Raw genomic sequence first — 20909 nt, 5'->3', positions numbered from 1 at the left:
ATTAAACCACAATCCCATCTACCTGTTCACGTGGACGTTACGACTGATGTAGTAATGAGTGTCCAAACCCAAGTGGAAAGATACAAGAGTCAAAAGACTTCAGCAGAGCAGGGGAGGAAAAGTAAGGAGAAAATTATTGGGAAACTCTAATGCCTTTTCTTCATGTCTCAAGTGGTAGGTGTTCCCCTACAAAATTGCACAGTCACTACACTAGTAAACCCTGTGAAGTGCTTTCACCTCATACTCATACCTTATACTAGAGTGTGGTTCCTCAAGGCCTGGTTATTCTCTTCAAATTATACTCTCCTGTACCTGACTCCTCAATCAATGCAAATAGGCTCTCTTTCTACCTGACCAAACCATCGATAACTTTGAAAACCTCTTGGATAGATCTCAGGTAAAAAGCCATTTGTCATGCGTGAGCTAAAACAGTATATGTTGAAGGAAGCCAAGCCTGATGCTGCTCTTATCTACCATCCACATGTGCACTCACCAGCAGATGTCACTTGATTGTGATCAGCAACAGAAATCCTGACTGATTTTGTTTAGATTTGTTACCCTGAAAAAGGCCAACTGTAGTGCCTTTCAATTATCTTAACTGAGATCAGCCAATACAGTACATGCCAGTGTTTGAACCTTCACAATTTATGCATGAAGAAGGCTCTGTTGCTCATTTGATCTCATTCTTCCCAAATACCAGCCCTACTGTCTTTCCATTAACAATGTTCTTTCATGAAAATCTATGTGACTCTGCACAATAATAAGTGGTGCATTTATCTACTAAGCAATTAGACAAACCATACTCTATTAAAAATACATTGTTTTAACTCTGAAAGGTTAGTACTGTACAATCACATTATAGATGACCAAAGGAAAATAATTAAACTTTTTTCAGATTCATGTCTGATCATTCCAGTTTATGATACACTATGAGTACAATCTCATTCAATTTACAGCTTCCCGGGCTCCAATTTAGGTAATAAAATGGATGGTCTTCAATCACTCATCACAATAGAGTGGCAGGAGAAATGTGTGGTCTATTTATAGGTCTCTAGTGGGAACATATATTTATGCATTACCAATCTTGCCTCTGAGTCAAAGGATTGTGGGTTCAAGCCCCCAGTCAGGACTTGGATTCACATAGTCTAAGATGATGCTCCTGTTCAGTGTTGGGGGTATGTTGCATTGTTGGAGGTGCCATCGTTTGGATGAGATGTTAAACCAAAGTCCTCTCTGCCTGTTGAGATGGATTTTAAAGATCCCATAACACTATTCAAAAAAGGAAATTTCTCCCAGTGTCCTGGCCAACAAATCCTCCTAATCAAATTGATTAGTGACTCTATGGCTGTCTGCTGGACACTGCTATGCACAATTGGCTGTCAGTTTCACCTACACAAATACACAGTCAATCCACTTTACAGTATATCCTGTGAAGCTCTTTGGGACGTCTTGATGATGTGGTAAAGGCTCTGTATCAAATGCAAGGTTTATTATTATTTATGTAGTGACTCATCACATCGTCAAAATGTCTTGAAGCATTTCACAGGATTTAGTGAAAGTGTAGTGACTATTCTCAGGCAATCTTTTCTACCTGTACCCAGTGTCTGCACTAAATACACTCCAGTCATTTATAATGCAGTTGGGTACACAATCAGCTTCAATTCCTTCTTAGTGATCTTTCTAAGTGAGTTTGCTAATCTATAGGAAGTTATAGGCTCTTTTGTTTTTGCTCTGAACCCACATAGGTTATAAGTGCATATCACTGAAATACTGTTGCACTGAACTCAATAGTACTCCAGGGATGTCAAGGGAACAGCTGAAATTCAATACAATGATACCAGGAATGAGAGGTGATATTTTTCTGGAGAGAAGCATTTTTCAGGGTTAAGTGGGGTTTCCAAATGAGGTTTTCAAAATGAAAAAATAATATTAAAACAATATTTAGGGGAAAAAGACCAGGCATGGAAGGAACTAGCACCAGCACAGGCATGATGGACTAAATAACATATTTCCATGTTGTAAACTTCCTGTGGTTCTATGTTGGCTATTGCAGACTTCTCCCAAGTGATACAATGATATCACTTTGAATCTGTACCATTCACAAGAGATGTATTACTTTGTAGTGTATCAGCGCAAGTGTAAAAAAGTATGCTGAAAGTTCGTGACTCTCTGGTTATATTTTGAGTTTTAGAACATAAATTCTCCAATGTCTGAAACCGACAGACTCCGATAATTGCACTGAAACCTGTTGCTTTATGTTGTGAAAAGCCTATCAACAGTTCAGAATTTGTGGGTCAGATGTCTTCCTGTTAATAACAAAAACCTTCAGAAGCCCGTTCTAACAAGCTGTCTTGGTAATTGAGGAAGGAAACTATAGCAAAGGCAGGGGAGCAATTGATATAAAGTGGAGTTTGGCTTAATATTTGGAGCTATCTTTGGCCAAGTCTGTTCCAAGATCTAACTGCTGTTTGGGGAAAGTTAATAGTGGTTGATTTTTGACTGGCTGGTGTGAAGATTATAGTCGATTGTAATTTTCTTCTACCGAAGGGTTGTGGACCCGAAACATCGACTCACTTTCCTTTCTCCATTGATGCTGCCTGACCTGCTGAGTGCTCCCAGCGACTTCTGTTTTTGTTTTCAGATTTCCACCACCTGCAGTATTTTTGTGTTTTGTGATTTTCTTCCCTCTGCTGTACTGAAGGCATGAGTCATACTGGGGTAGTTTCATAGTTACCAATGCCTCGACCTAACTCATTCTAGCACTCTGAGAAGATACCCTACATAGCGGGCGCTATATAAGTGCAAGTTGTTGATGTTAATCTTCCTGCATAAGTCTATATAGGGGGGTCAATGAAGCACTCTTTAACCCCATTGTATAAACTCATTTAGGAAGTCTGATTGGTAAGTCCCATTGAAAATGCTTACTTCACAGTACTCTGGTGTTTTTCACGGAAAAATATAGAAGAGAAATGTAGCAAAGTATAGGCAGGTTTGAAATAAAATTATTGCATTTTTTCCAGTCACTTAAAAATGTTAAATTCCAATTTCTCACTCTAATCTAATCTGCCTCCTTGGGATGTCCTCCCGACGGGAAAGGTGCGATACAAAGTAATTTGTTGTTGTTGTTGTATCTACCGACCAGTAACCGATTGACTAATATTGTTGCATAAGTAAAACACTGGGGTCTAGTTTGTGGGATTCCTTAATAAAGAGTCAAACAGATGCAAACGAGAGCCACTTTTGATAATCAGAAGTTCAGTCCAGCTCTGTTACAAATGAGGCCACATTTAACATGACGTATTATGGAGTGGTCCCTTGTGCTTACTTCTGGGAGGTTGTTGTTGCTGCTGTTGCCAACAAGCTCCATTGTGCCTGTTCTCCGTCCAACAACAAGAACTTGCACTTACATAGCACCCTCCCCGCAGGGTAGCATCTCAGAGTGCATAGGAAGTTGGACAGTCATCAGTGGCTCCTCTGCATTATCATTTCCTGAATCGCAAGAAGCGGTTAGTCAGTATATAACGAGTCCACCATGAAACTGTGTTATCGCGGAACACACTATACTAAAGTGGGGCCAGATTGCTTGTCATGCTGATCCCTGCGGGCCGCCACACTCCTAGAGTAGAGCTCCCTCAGGTTCACAGGAATCTAATTCTGTTTAAAGACTTGAAACTAAGTCCCTTCTGCCTGTTCAGATGGATGTTAAGGATCCCATGACACTATTGAAAAAAGAGAAGGGCTTCTCTCGGATAAACTTGGTCACTCCACTTCATAGCTGTTCGTGGAACATTGCAGTGCACAAATTGACTGACTGCTATGTTTGCCTACAAAATACAGTCACTGATATTGAGCCATAATTACTGGTGAAGCACTTCAACATGATTCAATGTTATAAGTGCTGTATCAAATTCAAAATTTTATTTATTATTGATAGTAATAAGTATCACAAATTGGATTCTAATTCTAGTATGACTCAGCAAACTATTACAGCAGGTAGAAATTGTGCAAAGATTTTCTCGTATATGGAAAATCTAGCTGTCAGGGCCATTATTGGATTGGATTGACTGCTAGTAATGTACAGATGGTTCATGCACAGTAAGAATTGAATGATTTATTTATGGAGACAGTATTTAAACTATAGTATTGGTTAATGGCAATCCAAGGGAGTTAATTAAATGAGGCAAGCCTCAAATTCAAATATGTCAGGTTAAATCCCACAGAGCAGTCTAAGAGATTTCAATCGATCTGCAAAGTGCCACAACTACAGTCCAGTAGTGGAAGAAAAGAGAACAAGTAAGATGCATCATAATGTTAACTTTGTAACATTTCTGGTTACATTTGCAGGGAACAAGATATCTCAGCAGCTAGTTTATCTGTCTTTTCTCTGCGTATCTTCAATGGGTGAAAGGAGTTATTTTTCGATATGCTTTTTAAATGTTTTAAACTTACTTTATTAATTTCTGCTTGTCTCCTTTTTGACCTTCCCATGTCTCCTGTTGCTGAGAGTTTCAAGAGCTTTGCCAACCTGTTCTAACTGTAGTTACCAAGGGGGTGCACCTAAATTGGGGGGACTATCACTATTTTTTGTTGTTCCTGTCTTATGGGAAATGGGATTTGCCGAGAAGCCCCCCCTTTCAGTGCCTGAGATTGGGAACTCGCTGGTTAAGATTTAGAGGAGAAAGAGCATTAGCTCAAACTGTCAATATCTGTCTGTAGCAGTCCTTCACTCGTTGTCACCCTTAACAAGCCCTCCTAATTTAGTATCATTCACAAATTTAAATGTTATTCTTTCACTTCCTGTATCCATATAATCTGAAAGACAACACTGCTGACAATGTTGCACTTTTCCAGTACTGCAGTGGAATATCAGTCTGTATATTGTGATCTCAAGTGATATGTGAGGCTTTAACCCACAATTTTTGTCAGAAAGCTTCACATAGCTAAATGCTGAATTTAGCCAGACCTCAGAGAATGTGTGAACCCAAGGTTTAGAATAAGTGATTGCTTCTTTGTCTCCAGTTGTGAAATAGGATTAATATAGAACCAGGGCAGGTCCTCTCCCTGTTGAAATGTTTTTTCTCAGATGAACACATGAAGCCATGAAATGGCTGCTCCATGCATAAGGCAGAGCACACTTAAACAAGTCACATAGTGTTATCTAAAGCTGTTCCATAAAACCGCTGAGAGAAGGAAGTGCGCTCGTGAGAGTGAGGGACTAGGCGGAGGATCAAAGAGAGAATAAGAGGTAAATAAAGGGACCATCTTAAGGCTTGTGTCCATTCAAGCACTACTGAACATCTGCATATTCTGACAGAGGTGCTTGTGAGGATTTGGCATGTTATGACAAAAAGGAGATTTATTGACCAAATTGCACATTACCAAGATATGTCATTGATGAGGATGGTGTTAGAGACCAGAAGATCTTTGGGTTCAGGAATTAATTGGCATCTGGTAACATAAGGTAGTGGGCACATAATGGAGCACAGTTTCCATTTCAGTTCGGCTAATAGTAGTGGCTGCCTAATTGAGGACAAGATATCCATTATTCAGGGTAATTACTAAAGCAACAGTCCATTGTGTATAAGTGTTCAGTAATTAAACATAGTGTATAGCACTGGTCCATAAGCAAGAAACTGATCCATGGTCTGATAGAGCTAAGCAGTTCATTCATCAAAGGCGTATTTTGTTTTGGGACGTGCAGTAATCACTGATGGTTCTGACTAAATGCTGGCCTACAAAATAATTTAGAATTTAATTGATGCTTTGTCCATCGGAGTGATTGTCTAGCTCTCTGTCACCATTTATTGAAAAGATTGCGTTCAGAGACAAACTATCACAAGAGAGGGATAGAATTTAAATAAAAAAACCTTTGCCCATTTGTTCTCATGCTTCCAGATGTCTACTCTATCGTCCTCCCAATAAGAACATGAAGCTCTTTGTTAAGTGAGTCCAATGCCCTGGCTTCAACCACCCTTCCTAGTAACTCATTTCATTCTAGGTATTAATTGCTCTCTATATAAGGAAATACTTCCTGGTGTTTGACCTTGAATTAGCTTCACAACCATGAACATGTTCTTTTGTTCTGCTTTTATATTATTATTATTGAAATTAATGTTATTGAAAAACTGATTACAATGTAATGGTTGCAACAATTTTCCTATTTTTTGTCCAATGTTCTCTCAGGACAGGTTACTGAGACTGTTACTGTCCTGAAGAGATCTGATTGCAGGCTAGGCTTGGTGTCTGGTTTGAATGAGGAGATCGAGTGAAAAGATTAAAAAAGAAATGTTAGAAGCTAAAGCCTCATCTGCTTGGCCTGTCTACATTCCAAATGGTGATGACAATTTGGACTCTGCCCAAATCCCTTTCTGGCTTTCGGCTTTCAAAATCCAGCTAAAAAGCTATCTCTTTGACTAACTATATCTTTGGCCATCTCCTCGTCCCTATCCCTCCTGGCTCCCTCCCAACCTGGGCTCTATCGGTCTTTGTAATGTGTTTTGAGACATTCAGTGCAAAAGGCACTGTATAAGTGCAATTTGTGGTTTTGACATATTTGGTAGTGGAACCAGCTATTCTATTGCTATTGGTGGGATAGAATCCATTCCAATAATAGCTTGATTGTTCAACAATCAATAGTTAGTTAGTTGAATAACCAAACGCTAAATGGAAAGCTGAAGTATTGAACAAAGCACAGCAGCCAGCACTGAAAGCCTAATGGTTATCATTTTGGGGGATATTCAATTATACATTAATAAGAATAGAACCCTCATTCCACAGAATAAGTGTTGCATTGTACAACTTTGATTTGGCACATTCACCTCTGGGGCTTTCCACATAAATGAGGATATTCCGTTTTAACATGTTTTCATATCTTCTCATACATTTCGGCTGTAATCCTCTTTCCTCTCGTTCTCCCCCCTCCAAACACTTTCTAGAAGATGCAGATTCTTGTTCTGATGTTTCTTCATGGGCACTTAAAGTAAGTTGGTCCCATTTCATCTGTCCACTTTATCAATGTACGATTTATGATGGGGAATTCTTAATCGAGTTCAATTAATCTTGCTATTACATGTAACACAGACTAGAATTTCTGCAATCACCTGGCACCAACTCATCCAAGCTAATTTGCTCCACCTTTGATGTGTGTTGAGTTCATCAATCTGCACTGTCTGCGGACCAGAAAAATTTGCCAGCTTTTCCGTTTAAGAAGGTCAAAATTCCAACATTGTCTTCACCATCAAGATCAGGCAGAATTTTGCAAAATTCTTAAATTCATTTGTTTTATCCCCTAATTCTTAAAAAGGAAAACGGCTTCCAAATTAAGATTGATTTTAAAGATTCTTCTAAATTCTGCACCACCTGAAACATTCTGCACAATTTTAAATAATAATTTTAAGGCAAACACCACCGGAGATTCCAGTTCTCAGATTGCTATCCAATGCCATCTGCTGGAAATGATATGTCGGTGACTTAAAGTACTTCTGCCCAACCATTTGCTGATCATGTTTAGTACCATTCAGCTCAAGTGTATGCGAGTCAAAAGCTGGTTTGTGTTGTTTAGTTTATAAGTTATTATATTTAATTATATACCATAAGTTAGCTCTGACTGTAAGATGTTTTTAATTGAAGGATTTTTGGAATGGAAAGGTTATTATTTATTAATGCTCGATTTCTGTTTCGTGTGGAAATACATTTCCCCAGCCAGTGTAGCAGTGAGCTGCAACGGTTAACTTACAGGCTCTGGGGCGAAGGAAAAGTCAATAAAACAGCCAGGATTCCCATTCCCGGTTGTTATTCAGTGATACCTTTGACATGGTTGTGCGCACATTTGCCTGCTGCATTCACCTGCAAAATACACAGTCACTACGTGAAGCATTTTTGATGAGGTGATCAAGGCTATATGAAATGTAGATTATTTTACCTTCCAGTGTGTGTGTATCTACAGACATTGTTTAAGGATTGAGCTTGGCTATGTTCAATAGCAGTTTGCTACTTATAATGCTCTATCACTTACTGATCATGAAAAATAATGATTGTTTTGTTGCTTGCTCATCCCACTTTTACTGTTTTAGCTCACACTTAAAGAAAAGCCACTTAGTTGAAGTACCAATGATTTCAGCAGCAGACATGGAACTGTAGCAAATCAAGACTAACAGAAGATTGGGGAGGGAAAGAAATCAGGCTACTGCAGTGCTGTGCCAGCATTCCTTCCAAGACATCACATAGAGCACAACACACAGCACACAGGCTTGCTGAAAGTATATGGAACTTGTTGCCTGTATATGTAAATGTCAGTTAGTAGGAACCTGGTTGTTAGTCGATTGGTGGATGGCTTTTCTGGGGGTAATAATCCCTTCAAAATAAATAATAATAATTTACATTGATGTGTGCAATTGGCAGCCGTGTTTCGCCCTCAAAATATACAGTTAATTCACTTTACTCTGTAAAGTGCTTTGTGACGTCTCGAAGACATGATAGGGCGCTATATCAAATGCAAGGATTATTTTTATGTTATGATATAGGAGGACATTCGAGAGGCTAAAGAGTTTAGTTACTTGACACTGAGAGGGAGTTGTACATGGGGGCAGTAACTGTAGCTTTTCACCATCAATGTGGTTTGTACAACATTTATAGTCAAAGCAGCAATATGCAGCAGAGCAGAGGAGACGTTTCAAGGTGAAATCATTATAAGACAAATAAAATATTCAGAGATTTGATTTTATTCTTCTCACATAATGTAATTTTCCTGCCATTGCTTCTTTAAGGTACATTCAGTTGTGGTCCATTTGTAATGATTTTCCCTTTGTACCCGAAACTCATCCATTACTTGTTTGGCTACTATCGTGCAGAGGAATTACTGGCTCGCATCTTTAATTTTTTAGAGCTGCATTAATACTTAAACCTTTCTGCAGTGTCGCACTGAATTACTGTGAGTAATCTGTCAAGTGCCTGTACTGTGTGAAACTTGATGTTCTTTAAAGCTTCATTACTGAGCAATCGCATGAATCGGTACATTAAACCAAACATGGCAGCTCATTTTATTTCACAAAGAGTTAGTTCCCTCTTATGTATGGAAACTCCTAGGTATTTTCAATTGCCCACATGATTTATATTTGAAATGCAATAAACGCAGTGACCAAGATGACTAAATTTTGAGGTTTAATATCTGACATTTAAAACTGTTACTTTTAAAGTAGTAGATGAATTGTCTTCGTTCAAGCTTGCTCACTGAATCTCCTCCTGTCTCCCTATGGTGCTAACTGCTTAGCTCTCTGACAACCTTGAACCAATGAAAATAATCTTTCAGAGATCGTTCTTTGCAGTGCATTGGCCTAGATTTATATTCCCTTCAGGGTCGGACTGGGGCATAATGCCATTTATAGTAATATTTACAAAATATCATTCTGGCTGCAATGCACTTTGGTTCCACATAGGCCTGACATGAGTCATTGCGGGTTTTCAAAGATCACAGGCTCTGTGGACACCAAAGGATTTTAACTAACAAGAAAAAAAAGGGCGACTGCAATATTTCAGTTGATCTTTTATTTTAGATGCAGCATAACATTCCTGATCATAACTGTAATTATGATGAATGTTCTCCCACTTCAACTTCTATAGGTTCTAGCTGTCTATTGGCACCTCAACCAGTTGGATATGTTTTTTATACAAGCCAGAATCACTCTTCAGCAACTATATACAACTATAGTTGCCATCAAAAACAAGCTTGATCCTGTTTCCACCCACCCACCTGACATTTACACACATGGAATTGCCAGCCAGTGGAGGGTGGAAATGGGTGCAGTCACTGGATGGCAATTGGCAAATATGTCCTGAAACCCTGACTGATTTTATTTTCCTCCCTAACAAAAGAGGACTGAAGTCAACTGTAGTGCCTCTATTACTGTTCTGGCTCAGATCAGCTAACTCATCACAGACATACAAAACTGAGTCCCTTTTAGTTAGTGGCTCAGTTCCAGAATGGACAGTGCTTTACCAATGGAGCCACCAGTAGAGCCTTGTAATACATTTTAATGATTAACCTTCAGAGTTTCAAACTCTTATTTTATGATTACAGCCAAAGTTAGCAGTTCATAATTCCTCAGACGTTGTGACACAAGATCAGTACATAATGACACAGGAATGTGACAAGGGGTCACAGGTGACTATGCAGTCTTTAACAACAATAATAATAAAATTACATTTATATAGCACCTTTCATGTCGGAAGGATGTACCAAGGCACTGGACAGTTAAGGGTTTGCACTTGAGCTGGTGGTTGGAATCAAGAGGGGTGTATCATGATTGACAAGAGATATGGCTCACATTTGGGAGAGGGGAGCGATTGCTATACCCCTAACCTCTGGAACCTTTGTCCCTCTCACCTTTACACCTTTACCTTGCCCCTTTCTATTTGTCTTTAAATCCTACCTTAAAACCTACCTCATCGACCACTCCGAAGGTCACCTACCCCTTCCCCCCCTCTCCCCTTTCCCTTACTCTATATTCGACATTGTCTTTGTAAAGTGCTTCAAGACGTTATCCTGCATGATGGGTGCCATACATAAATGTAAGTTGTTGTTGTTGTTGAAAGCTTCTGTGAATCAAAGATTCAAACCTCCCCCTCCCATGCCCACTGAGAAGCCATGAGGCTTTAGCAGTTTTCTGAAGGGAAAATGTTAACTGGCGCTTGCTACATGGAACTTTACACCAAGCAGCTTAGTATTGTAAGGAGGCTTGTGTCCTTTACGTGAGATTCTGGCTGCCTCCAGCTGCTTAGCTCAGAATCCAGGTTGTGATGATCCTGTGGAAATAGGCACCGAAGGCAATAGCGACTGCAAAGCTTTGATGTTATTGGTTGAACGAGTGCAGTCGTGTGTGATGACTGAATCCCTGTAGGGATATTGAACAGCCAGAACAGAAGGGTGTGGATGCATTTACTATTTCCTGATGGTGAGCTAGAAAATATTGCTGGATAGTTCAAACGTAATATTTTGAGATAATGTCATTGTTTGTGCAGCACGTTGCTTATTTATCCACAACCCAACGTGCTAGGTCAGTTAAGTCACTAAATGCAAGGATTATTATTATTATTATAATTCACTGCGCAGTCAGAATCTATGTCGTTCCGAGTGCTTCATAGATCCCGTTATAGTCTTAGATTTTCAGGAAGAAGAAAAAATAGCCGTATAAGGAGCAAACTGTCTGTGCAAGAATAAATAGAGCAGAAATCATTTTTTCTGGCCTTCTGCACTTAGATCTCACAAGGCTGAGTAGATGTAACAAATGGCTCTGCAGTGACATACTGTCCTGATTTAGGACAGACTGGTAATGTAACATTTCCCAGAGAGATCTGAGAGCTATGAGAAGCCTGGGTTCTGCATCACGACTTCACTGTGTCACTCTTAAAGTGACAGCACTACAGCCATCAAGAATTTATCTACCACAGTGGTTTACAATGGTTCGATGATTCTTTCATTCATTCTCTCCCAGGAAGGACCTTCAGTATACCTACCCTCCACAGTTGTTGGTCACCAGTCCATAGGTCTGTCTACTATAGACTTGTGGCACATTTGTTGGTATGCCAATACTTTAGGATTCACTAAGACAGCAAAACAAGAAGATATAGGTTTAGAGTTGTAAAGAACGACTTCAGGACAGACATCAGGAAACTTTTCTTTACTCAGAGGGTAATTAATGACAATTAATGAGGCAAGGATTGATGCTGTGATGGGAGGATGGCAAGTGTGGGCGTTCTGGAATGAAGTGCTTTTTCATCCAAACTAATCTTGTGATTCTGTAAATGTACCCACCCACCCAACTTCCCCACAATACTTATATCCACAGCCTGCCGGGGCAGTCATTGGACTTGTGAGCCTACAGATTGGAGTGGAGTGCCGGTTTGCAAGATACCAGTATAACTTTGGACCCTTCATTGTTGACTTAAGACAGTACCTTGTTAACTGCCACTTAACTCCAGCACAGTCACGATGGGCTGAATGGCCTCCTTCTGTGCTGTATAATTCTATGAACTCCAGCCCACAGGGAGAACAAATCCAATGGTCAAAAGACTTTGGGTACATCTATTGCAACGGAGCCTGAAAGTGTGCGGTGTCACAGCTGTCTTTGGTTACCTACTTCCCTCAATGATCGCATTTATCAACAACTTAAGAATTTTCATTGGTGAAAATTGATAAGTGACAGGTCAGAATTTTCACCCCAATAAGGATTAGATTTATGCGAGTTTAAGCCTAATCCTTATAAATTGCACAATCGCCCAAGTCATACATGCATCCGAGTCCCATTCAGTTTCCTACCACAACCGCTTAGATTTCTTTGCAGCAGTCATATTTTGTACTAATCCACAACTCCATTCCTCTATCTTCCATTACTCCCGCACTTACCAGCTGCAGTGAATCATGCAAAATAACCCATCGACCTGACCCCCCCCCCCCCCCCCCCCGACACATGCAGATTTTGGGAGTGAGTGGGGTACAATCCTCTTTCTCTTGAGGAATGCGTTTCGGTAAAATTCGGCTTACGAGGGGGTGAGTGGGGCCTAACCTTGTTACCCCCAAAAAAATCTTTACTTGAAGCTGGCTAAGCACTTAATCATTGTGTCATAATTAGTGATGGGGATTCACATTCACAGACAGTCTTTAGGAATAGATAGAAGAAAAACATTTCATAACAGATTACTTTACACATTCGATAACTATCAAACCTGTTATAAAACATCACGTTTGCCACCCCACCACTGATGATTCACTGTGTGAGAAATACATCTGCCACTAAGTAGCAGGATTGATATGTGCTGCAACAAAGTGTTCAGCCTGTGTCTCCACACATCTTTAAAGCTACCATTTAGCAAAATTAGAAATTCCCACCTGTGATCAAATATCAGTTTCCAAGGTGCAGTAAGTTGTGTTTCCTGGGCTACAGATTTAGGAATTCATAACCAATATGTGATTATTGGTTAGTTAGATTGAACTATATTTATATATACCATGCACTGCTGAAACTAATCAGCTGCTGTATCGAGCCGGACTTTAAGGCCGATGACATAATATAATGCCTTGCAGTCTATTGTCATTTCCGTTTTTACCCATTCAGTCCCAGCATTCAATGTCCTCAGCTGCTTTGTGAAAAAAAATCAAATAAAAGTTTATTGCAAAAACATAAAGAATAATAATTAGCAATTTATTTGGTCTGTGATGCTGACAATATTCGTGAATTGCTTGAGTTATGTTTGCATGGTTTCAATAATAATAATAATAATAGTCATCTTCTTGCATTTGGTATTGTGCCTTTCGGAGGACGTTCTAAAGTGCTTCACAGGATTTACTGTGAAGTGGATTGACTGTGTATTTGTGGACGAATGCAGTAGTGTAATTGCACAAAGCAATGTCCTACAAGCAGCCATGAAAGGAACGATGAATTTTATTTGACAGCTGTTAGCTGGACATTTCTGACAATGCAACACACTCAATACTTCACTGGAGTATCAGCTTAGACAATGTGAGTTCAATGTTCTGATGTGGCTCTTGAACCCACAACATTCTGACTCGAGATGAGAGTGCTACCAACTGAGCAAGGTTCACGAACAAATGCTACCACAGAAGGACTTGGACCTTTGTACCTTAGTTGCATTAATCCACTATCTAATATATACCATTGAATATTCTTTCATTTACAGGTACCTAGAAAGATATTTTAAATACATGTATTTCTGGAGGTTTCCATTTCACTGCAGTTTTGGTGCTGTAATTACACTAAAAGTGTTACAATGAAATCTCCAGTGTAAACACTCATGATAATGACCTCTCACTTTCTCAGATAAGTGGCTGTTTAGTTCTCCCTAATGGTAATGGTTCAGCTATTCCCTTGTGTGAATTCAATCATTTGACAATGTGCAGTGCAGAGCTTTAAAGGAGATTAGAAAACAATTCCTATGATTGCATTCTGAAAATATATTCTCATTTAAGTTAGCAAAGGAATTCTGCAAAAAAATGTATTTAAAGACACTTTTGTTTTTAATATAAATAATATAAATTTAATATAAATTTAGATGAAATATTAAACCTAGGTCCCATTTGCCTGGTCAGGTTGAGGTTAAAGATTCCCATGGCACTATAGAAAAGAGAAGGGATTTTTCCCCCAATAAAATTGGTCATTCACTGCAAGTCTGTTTGTGGGACATTGCTGTGTATAAATTGGCGACAGTGTTTGACTACAAAATACAATCTCCACACTCTACAGTAAATCCTGTGAAGTGCTTTGAGATGCCCTCCCCAAATGAAATGCAGCGGTTATCATTATTTTGCAAAGTGTAGATCACTGATGAGGCATCTCTTGGACTATTGGGGGATATTGTGCACCGTGGACCTAAAATTGCGCATATTTTTAGTCTATAACCTGTTTCCTGTTAAAATTTAAAATTGTACAAAAAGTGCAAAAAAATATTAAAATGTAGTCCTAATTTAACAGTTTTCCACAGTTCAACTAATATTGACTTTAAGAATTTTAAACACTACAGTACTGCATGATCTGAAATTTTAAAGCAAAATGGTTTTGTAGGCTAAGACCAAGTGGAATTTTTGCTCTTTTTATGGAATGTAAAATATGGCAATTTCAAATGGGAATTTTGAGTGAGTATCCAAAGTCACAGATTGGGATTTCCGGTTGGTCATTACATAATTAAAGTATGTGCTTGCACATAGTTAGAGCCAATGTAAGGGTTATTTACCACATTGCAAATTATACCTCCCTTTAATTAGCCTCAGAATAACAACAGCAAATTACATTGTGTAACGCCTTTCAGGTCGGGAGGATGTCCCAAACCACTGGACAGTGAAGGATGTGCACTCAAGCTGGGGGTTGGTGTTAACAGGGCAGGGAGGGTGACCAAAGACATGACTGAAGAGGAAGTTTAAGGGATAGAGGGATTTAGAGGGATTAGGGGATATGGGGATTGGGCGGGTAAATGGAATTAGGTTAGAAGATCAGCCATGATCTTATTAAATGGCGGGGCAGGCTCGAGGGGCTGAATGGACTACTCCTGCTCCTACGTATTATGGTCTTATGGAAGTTCTTGAGACTGGCCTTGAGGACTAAGGTGAGGCAAAGGGACAGTGGGATGGAGTTCCAAACGGTTGGGACAGAAAGGCTGAAGTTCTGACCGTCGATGGTCAGGTATTGGAAAAGAAAAAATCCATCAGAGTTCCAGCTCCTGATTGCTCACAAGATTTATTTGGATGAAGATGGCCCATTGGTCCATTTGACCCCCTTCCTTCTGGAATGATGATTGTCCCATCCCAGCGTGAAGCTGTTTTTTTTAACCACTTGAGGCATCCTGGCCTCAACCACCCTTCCGGATAACGTGTCATTCAGGGATTTCTTGCTGTGTGAGTGTGCAGCATCACCCATGAAACTTATGAAACTTTTCCTCAACAAGACTCGACACATTGTGAAAGGAAGAGAAGATAAACCTAACCAATTATTAACCTTTTGTTTAGACATAATCTCAAACCAAACCTAAATGTCCTAACATGAAAAGAATCCAAATGGGAATATTCAGGGCAAAATGGGAATGCTTTATAATTTTATTCAAACTGATATTTAGGAGTGCACTTTTTTGACAGGGCATGTGTGACAAATTATTGGGATTTGCAATAGTTCAGGACAGGAGCTGAGCCAAGTCAGGAGCTGAGGCTGGCAAATACACTCCATAACCTGGATGAAAATTGCTCCCTTGATAAATACGAATGCACAGCATACTTTTTCTCTCCTAGTGAGGCATGGGATGAAGATGTTAATATTGGCGGCTGTTGGAAGGTCATGATCTGTTTAACAACTTAAATTGTTGGGAAGTTTTTGTAGTAGTACCAGTTTCACTCTTTTCATTGCTTGTCTTAAAATGATTTACTGGTTGATTCCGTTTTGGCTAACCTGTTGGTTGCTCTTCCTTTGCAGCTGTTTCAAACCTGGATACCGAGAGTAAGCTAACAGTCCACTATCGAGCCACATGGCATCAGCAGGAAAATGTCTTTCACCCTTCGACCAGACCACCGTGTGTAGAGGAACTTCACCGATGTGACAAGGAGAACCTACAGTTCCTAAACAGAGGTAAGCACGACTGAGGTCCTGTAGTATGTGCTTTGCATCTACCATCCAGCATACAATCCTGTTGAAATTGGACATGCCGCAGAGACCCACTATGTTGATTATTTTCCTGGGTATGCCAGTAAAATGCTAATGTTTCAGTGTGAAGTAAGTGATGAAATGGACATTCTGTGCACGGACCATTTCATTATGTGAAGTAAAGCTCCAGCCCCAGATCAATATGGGAAATACAATTCAGCAGAACCTGGTTTGAATGCAGCAGGTTCACATTTTCAGTAACCTGTTGAAACACCTGAAACAAAGGATGTGACTGATGCTGGCTGATGGCAAATCTTTTGTTTGTATCCCACTCATCTCAATTTAAGCAATGGCTCCACTCATTATAGATGGGGGGCAACAACAACAACAAGATTCCATTTATTGAGCGCCTTTCACGTCGGGAAGACGTCCCAAGGCGCTGTACAGTTGGGTCAGGACCCGAGCAGGGGGGAAATGGTCAGGGTGAGGGGAGGGAAGGGAGGGAGCGAGGAGGGGGTAGAGAGTCGAGAGGGGAGCTGAAGGCACGGTCAAAGAGAATGGGGGAGATTAGGAGTAATATTTTCATGCACAAGGTTGTTAGAATGTGGGAGCGGTGAGTGAGATAGAATCCATAATAGTTTTCAAAAAGGGAACCAAATGGAGATCTAAAACTTCAGGCGTATGAGGAAAAGGCAGGTAAATGGGACTGAATGGATTGCTCTTTAAAAGAGCCATCACAGACATGATGGGCCAAATGGCTGCCTTTTGTGCTGTAAATTTATATGGCTTTGTGGTTATATCTATAGATTATTTGTAGACATTTATGATTTAAGCAGGATTCACAAGTAGTTTTCACTCAGACCTCAATTGCCTTAAAACTGATCAGCTGGGAACATGCAAGTGCGTTTATGGCACAGATGTAGCTTAACTTGAGTTTGTCAGTTGACTTGCAGCTTGGTTTTCAGCACTCTTCTAGCAACTTAGCATAGGGGAGCAGGGACACTGATGATAAGTGAGTACGTCAGTGCAAAATTGGCGCCTTATGCTGCACTTCTCATCTTTAATGCACTGGGGAGTCAGACTTGGCTGCAGCACAGAATTAGTTCCGAACATCGACTTGGCTTCCAATGCAGTTAAGCTCAGGATTTGGCAAAGCTAAAACGTTACATGACTAAAATATTAACACTTCACACTCATAACATTATCATTGGTCTAACACTGTTCAACCTTGGATACTGATGATATTGTGTTACATTTTGTGCTGTGAAAAGATCCCAGCAACATATAATGTTACAGTGTGGCTGGTTTCTGGAGATTATTTTATATGAGCGATCTATCCTCCTTGGTGTGTGTGTATGTGGTATTGCGTGGAGCTGCGTTCTCTCTGAGGTGATGTACTTGGCAATGAAGTGTCAGAATTGTGTTAATACTCTGTGGCGGTCTCAGTTGCCTGATTCCTGTGCCAGGCGGGTCCTCGGTATTCCAGGACATTGCTGATGACAGCCCAGCCAACTTGGCTTATCAGCGCAACTTGTTGGGGCAGACTAGTCACTGTGAGCAGTGATTCTTCCCACTTGACTCCTGTTAACCCTACAAGTCAAATCCCAATGGTCCTAGCCGGACAAGCAGCAGGAAGATTTCTAAACAGTGCTTTCAGTTATGAGCTATGCAATCTTATTTGGTTAAACACTAGCAATAATCTAATGCACTTTCTTGAGACCTCCAAACCTTAGCTCTTGCCAACCTTCTCCTAATACTCACTGGAATTAGGTAAGCAGAATTGATCTCTTCAGGGGGAGAGTGTGCATTCCATTCCATTCCAGATACACAGCGATATTTCCATGGGTAGGTTACATATATATATAATATATAATATATAACATATAATATATTATATGTATGGAACTCTGGTTTGGATACTCTTTAAGCATGGTGATGGGTTTTCACATGCGTCTGACACATGGCTGACTAAAACAAATTATAAAGGGGGTAGAATCCATTTTAAAACTGCCATTTTGCTGTTTCACTTTATGTAGACCGCTCTCAATAGGAATTAATAAACCAGCATTTGTTGGAGATCCAGTAAATTGGTAAAAAAAGCTTTATTGTATTCTATTTTGCAATGTTTGAGGATAAGGTCCATCGGGATTCAAATAAAAAAGCCACTGAGCCTTATTACCAAGACCAATGTATAATCTGGCCCCATATTCCCTTTATTGGGAACCACATTAAATACCAATTTCTACAGGGCAAAGATAATGAAGTTATGTGCTTAACCCTTCCAACTTGAAACATTGATATACCACAGCCATGGTGGAGAGATTTTACCAAACAGTGAAGTCAAGGTTATCTCACTGTATACAAATAAAATAGCTGATTTTATTTGTATACAATATAGATTATATTGAAACATCTTAAAAATGCTTTGCACGCCAAGTTAAATTGAAGTGCAGTGGCTGTTATGTAAACATGGCTAACTCTTAAGTGCCACATCCTCAGTTATGCCCTGGAAGTGTAGATTAATTAATTCAGCACAGGGCAAGGCTGGAACTCAAGCCCTTCCTCATCTACATGGCTCACAACATTACCATAAGGTGAATTTATTCACCGAGCCATTGAGAGAGCCTTTTGTCTTGCCTTTTTATTTTGTTTCCATGTTGGTAAATTGTATTTAGTCAACTGGGTGTCCGACACACAAAAATCCATTGCCATGCCTAACAGTATTGAAACCAGACTGAGAGTTCCACTCCTGCCTGTGTTTCAAATAGACTCTGCTACCTAATACCAGAAAGCATCAGATGAAAGTTGGCTTGAACATCAGATTGTATATGCGATATAGCTGCTTGTTTGTTTATAAACTTTCTATGGCTTCTTTGAAAAGTTTAATTGTGGAATCCTGTAGCTCAGTGGTTAGAGCACTCGCCTCGCAAGCGAGAGACCTGGGTTGGATTCCCGGAAGGGCAACATGTTGGGCAAGTTTCCTTACTCCACACGCCTCTGTTTACCTAGCAGTAAGTAGGAACCCGGTTGTTAGTCGATTAGCAGATCGCTTTTCCCGGGGTAATAATTCCTTCAAAAAATAATAATAAATTGGTCACTTCAATCCAGGACTGTTTGTAGAACACTCCTATGTGCAATTTGCTGCCGCATTTCGCCCACAAAATATACAGTCAATTCACTACTACAGTATATTCTGTGAAGTGCTTTGAGACATCAAGAAGACGTGATAAGGCACCACTCCAATGCAAGGATTATTATTAATTTAATACTTCCCAGTAATAAAGATGGCTGTCAATATTATCATTGTGCATTGAACGTTTTTTGCAGTGAAATCGAAGAGTCAACATATGTCAGGAGTACACAGCGTCAGAGCACAGTGAACAGGAGTTACTAATAATCAACTCTTTATTTTCTTACATAGATCAGATACGTCCCCAGGTTCAATGTCAGTATGGAATGTTCTCAGATGGGCAGCAGTTGGGAAGCTGCAATTGCCTTCCGTGCCCTTGGGGTAGAGATCCCACTCCTGCTCTGTAATGAGTGCCACACCCTTGTTGGATAGAGCAAATGTGTGAAAGTTGAATGAGAATAGGATTGGGCTTGGCTGTCACACCCTTTATTGTTACAGTTGATGCTTATTATCTAGGCTCATATGGGAAAAATGGCTATGTAGACAACATAGCTCATAATAGAATACCCTGCACCCACCCCCACCCCATTACAGGCAGAACCCTTTGTAACATGCACCAGTGTAGCACAGTGGACTATGGATCCATGGTATACTGGACTTGTGGTACACCTTGCATCTGGCGCTAATTGCTGGCCTTTTGCTTACATTGTGCATGAGCAGAAAGTGACGCTGGTGTCACTTCATGGAGCAAGTGACATCAGTGGTGCACTGACCAATAGCCATATTTTTGGCACATTTTGTTGTATATTTGTGGACCTAAACCACTGCAATATAACCCAGCTGGCCTGTATTTAGTTTGTAACAAAGTCTCCTTCTGTAAGTTAACAAATCTATTCTAGAATAGGGGTTGGTCCATCGTAGCAGATTCATTCTGCCTCTCATACCATCGTAATTATTACAAAATCTCTTTCTCCCCCCCACTATTGTTTTCTATGGTAATGGGTATGATAAACTGAAGGGTATTCTGATCAGTATTCATTGTTTAGTGTCAGGGAAACTTTGGGTTCAAGTTAAGTTTATTCTTAGAGCTAGGGTTTGGAACCAGAATGCATTCACAGGGAAGGTGCAGATTTGTTACAAGATAGATTTATTGTATAACACTGGTACCTATGCAAGCTTAGCCCAGCAAAAGTCATTGCCTTCAAAGAAGAGGACGAAAATTCACAGGGAGCAAAATTATTATCAACTTCAAAGATTCTGCTTCCATACTTTGGAGTAACACAGCTTTAAGATTTGCTGTAAGCAAAGATTTATTATTATTTGAATCACAGAAAGAACAAAAAAGCAATGTGATTCATTTTTTTTACCAATGCAGTTAGGAGTAAACAATTCAGCACCTGGTGTTAATCGTTACATCTCAGCAGGAAGCTTGATCTTGCCACAAAAACATACATCAGATCAGCCAAACTCCCCCAAATCCAGTTTTACCTAAGTGTAATACATTGTTCCCAATAAAGCTGCTGTGAGATCATTTTAGCTGTGTTTAATGACAGTGCATTTCTCTCCTGAAATTACTGATGGGTTACGGTTCATTGAGTGCCTTCTGTGGCTTGCTCAAGTGCGCTTTCTTCATGTGTGAGCCT

General features: G+C 39.9%; 1 protein-coding gene across 1 annotated transcript in view; it reads left to right on the top strand.

Annotated features, from left to right (window-relative positions):
• The window catches only part of nhsb (Nance-Horan syndrome b (congenital cataracts and dental anomalies)), an 85899-nt gene that overhangs the window by 26931 nt on the left and 38059 nt on the right, over window positions 1-20909 (top strand). The window contains exon 2 of the mRNA XM_042334176.1: window positions 15969-16121. Coding sequence (XP_042190110.1) covers window positions 15969-16121 — 153 coding nt within the window. The remainder of the gene's footprint in view (window positions 1-15968; window positions 16122-20909) is intronic.

This window comes from Callorhinchus milii, unplaced genomic scaffold (genome assembly GCF_018977255.1).
Source record: "Callorhinchus milii isolate IMCB2004 unplaced genomic scaffold, IMCB_Cmil_1.0 Scaffold4, whole genome shotgun sequence".
NCBI classification, from domain to species: Eukaryota; Metazoa; Chordata; class Chondrichthyes; order Chimaeriformes; family Callorhinchidae; genus Callorhinchus; species Callorhinchus milii.
The sequence above is the reverse complement of the archived record's forward strand: the minus strand, read 5'-3'. Positions and strand labels throughout refer to the sequence as shown.